The sequence below is a fragment of the Erythrolamprus reginae genome, chromosome 3, assembly GCF_031021105.1.
Source record: "Erythrolamprus reginae isolate rEryReg1 chromosome 3, rEryReg1.hap1, whole genome shotgun sequence".
Lineage (NCBI taxonomy): Eukaryota > Metazoa > Chordata > Lepidosauria > Squamata > Dipsadidae > Erythrolamprus > Erythrolamprus reginae.
The window spans coordinates 52971614-52983133 of record NC_091952.1 but is presented as its reverse complement, the minus strand read 5'-3'; the positions used below and the strand labels follow the sequence as shown (position 1 = coordinate 52983133).

General features: G+C 39.7%; 1 protein-coding gene across 1 annotated transcript; it reads left to right on the top strand.

Annotated features, from left to right (window-relative positions):
- Positions 1-1544: 1544 nt before the first annotated feature.
- Positions 1545-11292, top strand: RPS10 (ribosomal protein S10). Its single transcript, XM_070745279.1, has 6 exons — positions 1545-1648; positions 3161-3310; positions 4509-4680; positions 9845-9922; positions 10291-10346; positions 11202-11292. Exons 2-6 carry the CDS (start codon positions 3161-3163, stop codon positions 11241-11243), a joined length of 498 nt encoding a protein of 165 aa, XP_070601380.1. The 5' UTR covers positions 1545-1648; the 3' UTR covers positions 11244-11292.
- The last annotated feature ends 228 nt before the right edge of the window (positions 11293-11520 follow it).

The following is an 11520-nucleotide window of genomic DNA, read 5'->3' as shown; positions in this document are numbered from 1 at the left end:
TGCCACCCTGAGTCCGGGAGAAGGGCAGCATACAAATGTGACAAAATAACAAATAAATAAATGAAGTCTGGATTTTTTTAAAAAATGTTCTAATTTAGTATAATGATTCTGGGCTACAAATATCCAAAAATAAGCAAAGAGCTAAAATTTTATGTATATTTTTTGCTGCTATTTGTCATCTTGAGATTTTTAGCCCAGATCTGATAACTCTGTTTAAATATAGGTTAAATGACAATCTCTAGTAGAAAGTGAAAGGCTTTCAGAGGGGCCCATGTTTAACTGTAATAGGCTTTAAGGATCATGTTTAACCCAAACCACAACCTTATGCAACTGTAGTTATTTCTTTACTCAGCTGTCAAACTCGGCTTGTATCGCTGCTCTCAGTTGACATTCATAGTTTCCATGTATCGTACACTTATGACAGGGCTGTCAAACCTGCCGCCTGCGGGCCTGATGTGTCGCGTACTGGCCCTGCCCCTGCTCAATTTAGCAAAGGGGGGGAAAGTCCTGATACATCATGTGATGTATAAATTCATACAAATTCATGTTGGACATGGGTATGGCATTAATTATGTACAGTCAAATTGTTCACTTCTTCTCTTTCTTTTCTTTTTTCTTCTTAACCTTTATTTTCTCTCTTTCTTTTCTTCTTTCCCAACATTATCGATTTCACAAGGGATCAGGTGTTTGCATAATGTATCCAAAATTTGATAATTTGAGTCTGGTCATTTATATCTCAAGGGAGTCAATTTATTCTATGTCCCTTTGTTTTTCTTGGTTATCTATTATACAAGCTCAAACACAAACTAGCCAATCTTATTTTAATTAATTAATTAATTAATTAATTATTGTAATAATAATAATTTGTATGCCGCCCCTCTCCGAAGATTCGGGACGGCTCATAACAATAATAAACAGTGTACAAATCCAATATTTAAAAAACAATTTAAAAGCCCTTATAGTAAAATAATCACACAATCCATTTAACCTGAAATATTACACAAATGCAGATAATATGGTTTTATTCTAAATAAAAATCTGATGTGGGCCATGACACAGAGCTCATCCATTGGAAAATGCCCAAAGCCAATACTATTAAATTTGTTTAGGAACTTTGTTGCTAAAGACCCACCTATGTCGCCAGACATGGGGGAACTATGATACCCCCAGGTACATATAGTTAATGCATGGAATGATTGTGTTGTATGGTTTTAATGTGGGGTTTTAGATGTTTTTAATACAGTATTAGATTTGTTATATTGTATTATTTGTTGTGAGCTGCTCCGAGTCCACGGAGAGGGGCGTCATACAAATCTAATATATGATGATGATGATGATGATGTACTGTATCTCTATCTGTCTGTCTGTCTGTCTGTCTATTTATTTCATCTGTAACAAATTCATCCGTCATTGTATAGATTACAAGCGTTTAGGTAACAACACAAAGTAAAATAAAACGAGTTAATTAATCACAAGTGAAACTAAAGATTCTTAAGGATAGCTAATTTCGACGCTCTTGCTAGAAGAGGCTTTTCTGAAAGGCAGTAGTCTAGCCGACTCCTTTAACTCCAAGGGTCCTTCCGAGGCAGGAAGAGATTGCATCGCGCATGCTCTTTCTTTTCCAGCGTTTGCCCTGAGCGCCGCCACGGTAAGGCCTTTCTCGTATTAAATCTATCCGCCGCGCATCGTCCGCATCCTGCATTTGTACTGTACGGGACTCCTCTTTGGCGCCTTTAGGAACTCATTGGTTTATTTTGGTTGAGCTCGGTTTGGCCGGGAAGACTCGATGCTCGAGAAAGAAAGGTGGACTTGGGATGCGCCATTGCGAGGGCGGGCAGTTTACTAAATCCGGGCCGCGTCTTTTCTGAAGGGACAACGTGGGAATGTTTGTTGGGCTCTAGCAAAACACTCAGTCTCGCAACTTAAATTTCTCCCCCATTTTTTGCATATGCTTGTTCGGTAGTGTAGGCCTAGCTGCAGTTTGTGTGGTCCTGTTTGCATGTTTAAAAAAAAAAAAAAAACCCTTCCCAGAATGGTTAAAGTTATGGATAAAGATGAAGATTTTACAATAGAGGCCAACTAGCAACAAAATAGATTCCCTAACTGTGTGGTAGAATTTATAAAAAGATACATGTTGTTGTTATGCCTGATGTTTTGTGCTGAACAGAAACTGCCAAGCCTTTCTAGTTTTCATTGAAACTTTCCCATCCTCTAGTTCAGAGGTCCTTAAACTTTGCCACTTTAAGACTTGTGGACTTCAACTCCCAGAATTCTCCAGCCAGCTATGCTGGCTGGAGAATTCTGGGAGTTGAAGTCCACAAGTCTTAAAGTGGCCAAGTTTGGGGACCCCGGCTCTAGTTATTGCTATTTTTTAGAAAGAAATGTTATGTCTTCAGTGTTGGTGATTTGAGATTGTAATTACCGTATTTCTACTTCTGGTTGAAACAGGGGACATGATAAGGGGAGGGGGGTGTATTCCAGAGACCACGCCAGTCACAGCAGATTATAGCAATAGCATTTAGACTTGTAATATATCTTGCCTCACCCTCCAAGGCCATGCACTATAGCAATAGCATTTAGACTTGTATACCGCTTCACCATGCTTTACAGTCCTCGCTCAGCGGTTTACAGAGAGTAAGCGTATTGCCCACCCTCCCTCCCAACAATATGGGTCCTCATTTTACCCACCTTGGAAGGATGCAAGGCTGAGTCAACCTTGAGCCTACTGAGATTCGATCTCCATTTAGACTTGTATACCGCTTCACAATGCTTTACAGCCTTCTCAGCAATTTTATTTATTTATTAGATTTGTATGCCGCCCCTCTCCACAGACAGAGTGTAAGCCTACTGAGATTCGATCTGCCAAACTATTACACCTGGTGATGAGCAGAAGTAGCTTGTACTATTGCACTCTAACCACTGCACCACTGATTATACTGACCAGTGAACAAATAATCTTGAGCTAACATGGGTGGTCTTTCTGTGAAGTTTCTTTAACTTCCTAGTGGTTGGGATACCCAAGTATACTTTACCTTTCAGGTTTTTGGCACAGCAATAGGCTAATGTATTAATAATCTTCTGTAATCTTCTTGACAACTACTGCTACTTTGACTTGTAAAAGAGACTTCAGTTTGACAAGAAAATCTATTATTTCCCACAGATGTTGATGCCTAAAAAAAACCGTATTGCAATCTATGAACTCCTTTTTAAGGAGGGTGTAATGGTAGCCAAGAAGGATGTCCACATGCCTAAGCATCCAGAACTAGCGGACAAAAATGTGCCCAACCTCCATGTCATGAAAGCAATGCAGGTAAATGCTTATCTTGCCCCAGCAAGTTAAACTGATCTTTGAATTGCCTTGATGGCACAGTTGGTTAGTTTACACCAGTTCTTCTCAATTATTTTCTGTTATGCCCCCTCCCCAGGAAGAAGTAAACATTTTAACTCTCCGATCTGGGCCCCCAAAGTGTTAATATTTATTATTTTACTTATTATAAGCTGCAAGCAAACTATTTGGGGTCGCTAGCCTGGTCCATAAGTGCCGCCTCTGCTGGGCACTCACAGTGAATGGTGTGGTAGGAGGCTTTAGGGTTTCGTTACAAGCTTTCGCCCAGCTGCAGAGTACAGTGCTCCTTGTCCAGAAGCAGGTTCACCACACTGTTCATGGCTACTGCGGCACTCACCAAGAACAACAAGAACCCATACAGCCACCCTGCCCTGCCTGGCCGCTTTCTCTTCCAGGCTCAGAATAGTGTGCAACTGGGAAAAAACTCCCCATCTGGGGGAATCGATTGAGAGGGACCACTCATGTTCTCAGGGGTCACACACACACACACCCCACCCCGGCATTGCTACGTACCCCCCGCCCCAGTATTTGAGAAGCACTGGTTTACACTAACACTTTTCAATATACCTCTCCAAACCTTTCTGTCCTTGCAAATCCCTCTTGTTTATACTATTGCCAAGCAGTGCTTGGCAATGGTATAAACTTTGGCTGAGTTCTCAGCCACCAGTATAGCATTGTTTGCATACACAGGTACACATGAACTCATGCCCTCAACCATCCTCCAATGAATATCTGTGGATTCCTATCATCGCCACAGGCATTTAGTCTACATATTTCATTTAAAAAAAGAAAAGTTAATAATAATATTTAAGTAGTGCTATAGAAATAATTCCAGGAAGTACAGTACTGTCTTATGTCCATGGCAAGCTGATCCTGAGAAAACATTTGAAATGGGATTTTAAAAATGCAAACATGATACTCTTCTGTTGTTAGCTCTGTTTGGGTTTAAGAGGACTTTAGGTTTTTAAAAAGTTGTACTTTGTGAAGTAGCACTATTTTTCTAATTCTTAAATATGGAGAGGAGAACAGTATTACTTGTTTATAATTTTATAAGATGTATAGAAGCATGGTTGAACAGTTCAGGACAGAAACCTATTTTATTTTAATTATATCTTTAAAACATTATTCTTTTCTGTAACAAATAATTGATGTGCCTTCCTAGTCCCTGAAATCTCGTGGCTATGTAAAGGAACAATTTGCCTGGAGGCATTTTTATTGGTATTTGACCAATGAGGGCATCCAGTATCTGCGGGATTATCTCCACCTACCACCTGAAATTGTGCCTGCCACTTTGCGTCGCAGTCGTCCTGAAACAGGCAGACCCAGGCCCAAAGGTGAGTTTTGCTTTGGAAATTTAGAATTTCACTTTGATAGTTTTGATTTATTACTGATATTTTGATTGCTTCTCTGGATTTGGTATTTATTGCCAAGAAGAGAAATATTTTGGAAGGGTTCTTTAATTTTATTTAACTATTTATATTGCATGTCTTAAGAGTTCAAAGCATATAATAACAAATCATTAATTTAAAATATTCTTTAATGCATTAAGTTGCAAAATAGTTGACAAAAAGTTAAATGATCCTTGAGATCTATTTCTAAAATAAAAATACTAGGTGCTTACACTACACATTCAGTAAAGAGAGTATGATAACATAAGAAAACAGGAAAGTTATAAGTCTATTAGAATTAACTTACATATATATCTATACAATTTCATTCAATGTCTGTCTGTCACTCACTCACTCACTCACTCACTCACTCACTCACCCCCCCCCCCTTAATGACCATTTTGCAGGAATCAATTGCAATTGCTACATGAAGACTACCTGTAGTCCCAAACTTTTTGGTGCTGGTCATAATGCTAATTTTTGCTTTTGAAAGAACTTAGCATGTGTTTATTGCACAAGTATAATGTGCTCTTGTTTAGACTGTTTCTGGTTTTGATTATGTTCATATACATTGACAACCAAACTTTATATTTGGTGGCTCTTAATTTTTTTGAAATTAGTTCAATAGGGAAATATAATAAAATTCACTTTCTCAGAGAACTGTCCATGATCGTTAATTCTAGCAACATACATGAACAGTATTTTTTAAAATGTAAAATATTTTATATCAGTAATACTCAGTATTCAATTAAAGTTTTAAGGCAGGTAGTTAAGTGTTTGCCTATCCTATATTTCGGTTGTGTACTGCTTCAGTTTCAATAGCCTCATGAAGTATTAACAATTGAGAACAGATCACAGTGCCTATAATTTTTTTCCAGGTTTTTCTGTGATAGCCATTTGTTTTAATTAATCTCACTTTCGACAATTATAGCTCTAAAATGGGTTAGGTTGCCAGGTGAAATGAAAGTAGTTCTCTCTTGTTGTAAAGAAATAATTTAAATTGAAAGGGGGATTTTGTTATTGTATCTTTTAACAGTAAGAATATATGATTATGAAATGGGCAGTAGTTTTCATTGACTTGTTAAACTTAGTAGTAGTTATAAAAAGTGATGGATTTGAAATAATTTACTTTTCAGTAAAATATATATTTTGGCTCACCAGTTAGAAACTAGGGATGTACAGTGGTACTTCTACTTAAGAACGCCTCTACTTAAGAACGCCTCTACCTTTCTAGATAAGAACCGTATGTTCAAGATTTTTTTGCCTCTTAAGAATCATTTTCTACTTAAGAACCCGAGCCTGGAAAAAATTCCCAGGAAATTTGAGAGCGGCACGAAAGCCGGCCAGTTTCCTGCTATTCCCCCTTTAATCCCGGCCATCTTGGGCTTTTCTGGGCTGCCAGAGGAACCTTTCAGTGGCGCTTAAGGAGGCTTTGGAAGTCCAGAGTGAACAAAGCATTTTCCTTTCTCTGGGTGCTTGGAGAGAGGGAATAAACCTCTGCCAGTGCCCAGAGAAAAGAAAGGTTCTCTTCGCTCTGGGCAGCCCAGAGCGAACGGAGCATTTTCTTTTCTCTGGGCGCTTGGAGAGGGAATAAACCACTTTGCTATGATGACTCCCTTGTACTGCCTCCCACACAAACAGCGCGAGGTTGCCTCCCAGAGCATCTGAGCGCGAAAAGGCAAAAGGGGGCGCTTTGCCCCGGCTGAATTAACCTCTGCTTCAGCCAAACCGAGGAGTCACCACAATGAAGGAAAGGCGCCGGCTACAAAGCAAGCAAGCGAGAGAAGAGGGGAGCCCTTCAACATAGGAAGGAAGAGGAAGCAGGTAGCAGCAACAGCAGCCGCCTTTCAGTCAAAGGAGTGGGAAGTTCCCCCTCTCACCTGCATGAGTTTCTCTCTCTGGAACAATGTATGGGAGGCAGCCTCGCGCTGGGTGTGCGGGAGGCCTCCTCGCTGCCTCAGAGTCCCTCTTCTTCTTTTTTTAAGCCTTAAAGTTTTGGATTTTTTTGATTCCCCTCCCCTTCTTCCTTCAGCAGCGACAGTACAGTGATCCCTCGATTTTCGCGATCTCGATCTTCGCGAAACGCTACACCACGGTTTTTCAGAAAATATTAATTAAAAAATACTCCACGTTTTTTTTGCTATACCACGGTTTTTCCCACCCGATGATGTCATACGTCATCACCAAGAGTCACTTCTCTGTCTCTTTCTCTTTCTTTCCTGTCATTCTCTGCTTCAATCATTTTCTCATTTCTCTTTTTTTCTCCCCTTTTTTCTATCATTTCTCTCTTCCTCTCTCACACTCTCTTCCTCCCTCTCTCATCTCTTTCTTTCCTTCTCTCTCTTTCCTTCTCTCTCCCCCCCTCCACTTGCCCACGAGAAGAAAAAAAGCAACCTCTGCCGGGCAGCTCCCCTTGTGCCCCCGCTATGTGCCTGCCTCTTTTGGGGATTTTTTTTTCTTTTCTTTTTTCGCCTTTGGTCTCCCATTAAGCCTGCCGCTTGGCCGCCGCCGAGGAGAAGCGCGGGGAGGGCGAGAGAGGGAGATCGTGGCATGCGAGGTACCTGCAGAGCAGAGGGGGTGGCTGAGGCGGCAGAGGCGTAGCGGCGGCAGGCGAGCTTGGAGCCTTGCTTCGCCTCCTTCGCTGCAATACAAACGAAGGGGTCAGACGCAGCCTCGGCGAGCCGAAGGTTTCCGCGGCTCTGACCCAGAGCAGGAAGGGCTGGTGGGGGCGGCGAATCCACCTCCCCAGCCACCGGAGGGAGATCGGGCTGGTGGGGGTGGCGAATCCACCTCCCCAACCACCGGCTCCACCATCTGCGCATGCACGGCCATTGAAAAAAGGGCGCGCATGCACAGATGGTGTTTTTACTTCCGCACCACTATACCGCGGAAAATCGATTATCGCGAGAGGTCTTGGGACGTAACCCTCGCGATAATCGAGGGATCACTGTACTCCTCTTCTTCCTCCTCCTCCTCCTCCTCCCACCCAAATTATGAGCTTTTATTTCTTTCCTAATGAGTTTGCACACATTATTTGCTTTTACACTGTACATTGATTCCTATGGGAAAAATTGCTTCTACTTACAAACCTTTCTACTTAAGAACCTGGTCACGGAATGAATTAAGTTCTTAAGTAGAGGTACCACTGTACTATACTTCAAATCTGAACCCTCCAAAAAGTCTTGGAATGACATTTGCATTTATTGGCACCTTTTGAAGGAAGCTGTATCTTAATGAGGTTTATGATTAGCTGCACTATCCCAGGAAGATATACTATTGAATTAAAAAGATACTGATACTGTGTGCCACAAGCTGTTATAGAGTTCATATGAATGTGCCTTAATTGAATATGTATCCTAGAATTATATGGCTACTGAGTTGACCCAAGAAAAGATAACACTTCTTTAAGGAAGTATTGCTGGGCGGCATGCATGCCTATTCCCACCCTGAAGCACCTTTGGATTTGTGTTTGAAATAGAGGTAATCCTCGATTTATGAGCCCAATTGAGCCCAACAATTCTGTTGCTAAGCAAGACATTTGTTAAGTGAGTTTTGCTTCTTTTTACAACCTTTCTTGCCAAAATTGTTAAGAGAATCACTGTAGTTGATAAGTTAGTAATACGGTTAAGTAAATCCGACTTCCACAGTGACTTTGCTTGTCAGAAGGTTGCAAAAGGTGATCACGTGTGTTGGTATGTCTCGGTATAGCTAGGCTATGAGACCTTTGACATACACTGAGCAGAGAATTTTTACAGTGTGGATGTGTGGTAAAGCCAAAGAAAAAAGACACAGACTTAGTTATGCTTAATAAGTACTATTTACATATATACAAAATAGAAACAATGCATAACAAGCACTAAGCCATCCAATATAATAAGCACTAAGCAAATACACTCCCCCCTCAAGGCAAAGCAAAAGCGAATGAGCGTTAAAGCATCATTGAGGGAAGGAGTACTGGCGCCCTCTTATGGCGAACCAGCCCAAAATATTTAAAGTGATAGTACAAGAGACTACAATAGGTAGTTTACAATGGCAAACCCTAACAACCATGTACCTTGTACTAACAACGTGATCACGGGACACGACAACCATCATAAATATGAGTCACTCCAAATTTTGATCATGTGGTCATGGGATTGCTTCAGTGGTTGATAAGTGTGAAAAATGGGGGTGTCATTTTGTTATTGCTTTTTAGAATTTTGCTCCTGATGGGATATGGCGATTAGTTCAGTTAATCCTGTTTGCAATTTTACATACCAGCATATTATTGTATTAATTAGATTTGGATGTATTTGTCATTTAATTCAGAGTGAACTATAGCTACAGTTTGAATTTATTACTATAGATGGCATTATGATGGATAGTTCATCCAATTAGATTGACAGAATTGGCTTTTGGAATGCTGAACCACAGTGGATGGGCAGTATAAGAGAAAGAGCTGAAATGAATAGATTTGGGGCAATTTAATAATCAACAAGGTTGATGTGAGGAGAAAATAACTGCTTGGAATCATCATGTTTGCACTTGGTTCCAGTGAATCATAAACATATCTTTTCTATGGAAGATGTAGATAAAAGATTTGCATCTAACTGATCAAATTTGGCTTTTACCAAGCAATTGATTTATTTATCTTCAAAAGTAATGAACCTAGTGATATTGTAAATACAGTGGTACCTCTACTTAAGAATGCCTCTACTTACGAACTTTTCTAGGTAAGAACTGGGTGTTCAAGATTTTTTTTGCCTCTTTTCAAGAACCATTTTCTACTTACAAACCCAAGCCTCTGAAACTGTAACCGGAAAAGGCAGGGAGAAGCCTCCGTGGGGCCTCTCTAGGAATCTCCTGGGAGGAAACAGGGCCTCCACCCTCCTTGTGGTTTCCCCAATCACACGCATTATTTGCTTTTACGTTGATTCCTATGGGAAAAATTGCTTCTTCTTACAAACTTTTCTACTTAAGAACCTTGTCACAGAACGAATTAAGTTCGTAAGTAGAGGTACCACTGTTGGACTAGATGACCTACAAGGTCTCTTCTAGCTCTGTTAATCTGATTTTGATAATTTTATACCTTCAGACTAAATTGTGAGGTCTTTCATTTTTATTTTTCTAGGTTTAGAGGGTGAACGTCCTGCTCGTCTTACACGAGGAGAAGCTGATAGGGATACCTATAGAAGAAGCGCAGCTCCTCGTAAGTATTAACTCTATTGCTGTACTGAAGAGTTAACTAGCTTTTGCCATTGTTTTCATGTTCTGTAGCATTGGCCATGAACTTTATCAAAAGGAAGAATTATCCTTTCAGTTCTGTTGTGCTTCGGAAATAATTTGAGCTTAGAAGGACAGTGTTATTGTGGAAAACAGTTTTCATCCAAGCTTTGTTCTTTTTAACAAACAGGGAAAGAAATGCTTGCTAGAATAAAAACATACACTGACTTCAGCAATAAAATTGCATAACTGGACTATACATTGTATCCGGACCCTAATAAATTTTAGGCACATCTACATGTAATAGAAACCTTCATATATGGCATTCTTATCTTGATACTTTTTTGCTATCAGCTGGTGCAGACAAAAAGGCAGAAGCTGGTGCTGGGTCGGCTACTGAATTTCAATTTGTAAGTATGACGTATTTTACTGGGTTTAATGCATGCTAAAAATATGCTGCAGTTTAAATATAAAAGTGAAAGAACAGCATGTCACGATGACTAGGTAATGCAAAATCCCATCAAACATTAATCATGAGAATGTAGTTGTGTTCACCTTCGTAGAGGAAACATCTTGTATGAAAAATGTTACTGTTTGGTTTAATACAATTTAGATTATCATCTATACATGTAGAAATGTATAGATCCAAATATTAATTGCTATTAAGTGTAAAATACTATTTATGAATGTTTTGCTTGTTTCAGCAGTAATAATGTGGCACACCTAGGGAGCTTCATCATATAAATAATGTTACTATTTGTGAAATACAAATAGAGAAAATATTTATTAATTAAAAATTGCTTCTTTTTTATTTTTGAGCTACGGCTCTTTTATTTGCCATCTATCCTCAAGAATAATATGAGGGCTACCAGAGGAGTTTTAGTAAGTTTAAATTGGCCAGTTGTTGACCAATTTGCACCATGATTGGAATATTTGAGTTTGCTCCCGTCCTTTAGTTTTTCTACTTGAGTTTTTGTCGAAATGCCCTATAGCAAGGATTCCCAAACTTGGCAACTTTAAGACTTGTGGACTTCAATTTCCAGAATTCTCCAGTCAGCAAAGCTGGCTGGAGAATTCTGGGAGTTGAAGTCCACAAGTCTTAAAGTTGCCAAGTTTGGGGACCCTTGCCCTATAGCTTGAAAGATGGCATCACTACCCTACTTTAATGTTCCTAGTTTACTTATTTTTAAGTTGTGTCAACTTTTTTCTTTGGCTCATGAGGTAATTGTGGAACAAACTTGTAATGTTTTATTTTTAATTTACAGAGAGGTGGATTTGGACGTGGGCGTGGTCAACCCCCTCAGTAGAAAACTTGCTGCTTTTTGCATCTTGTGTATAATAAAAAGGTGAAAAGAATCACTGTATACGTGAATCATTTCATTAGCATGTTGAAATGGTGATACATTTGTAATCTGCAAAGTTCTAATTCTTGCTTTCATATGTGGGAGTTTTACCCCAAAATTGGATTTACAGGGAATCTTGGCTGTTTTAAAGGTACATTCCAAATTTTCATGGATTCAAAGGTCTCCAATTGATTAAGATTTTGTAAGAGCCATTATTTCCCAATCTTATTAGTCATATAGC

Excerpts from the sequence above, each read along its gene's own strand:
- RPS10 (XM_070745279.1), top strand. The coding sequence starts at position 3,161 with ATGTTGATGCCTAAAAAAAACCGTATTGCAATCTATGAACTCCTTTTT. Across the intron at positions 4,681-9,844 it reads AGGCAGACCCAGGCCCAAAG|GTTTAGAGGGTGAACGTCCT; the intron begins GTGAGTTTTGCT and ends TTATTTTTCTAG. Across the intron at positions 9,923-10,290 it reads TAGAAGAAGCGCAGCTCCTC|CTGGTGCAGACAAAAAGGCA; the intron begins GTAAGTATTAAC and ends TTTTGCTATCAG.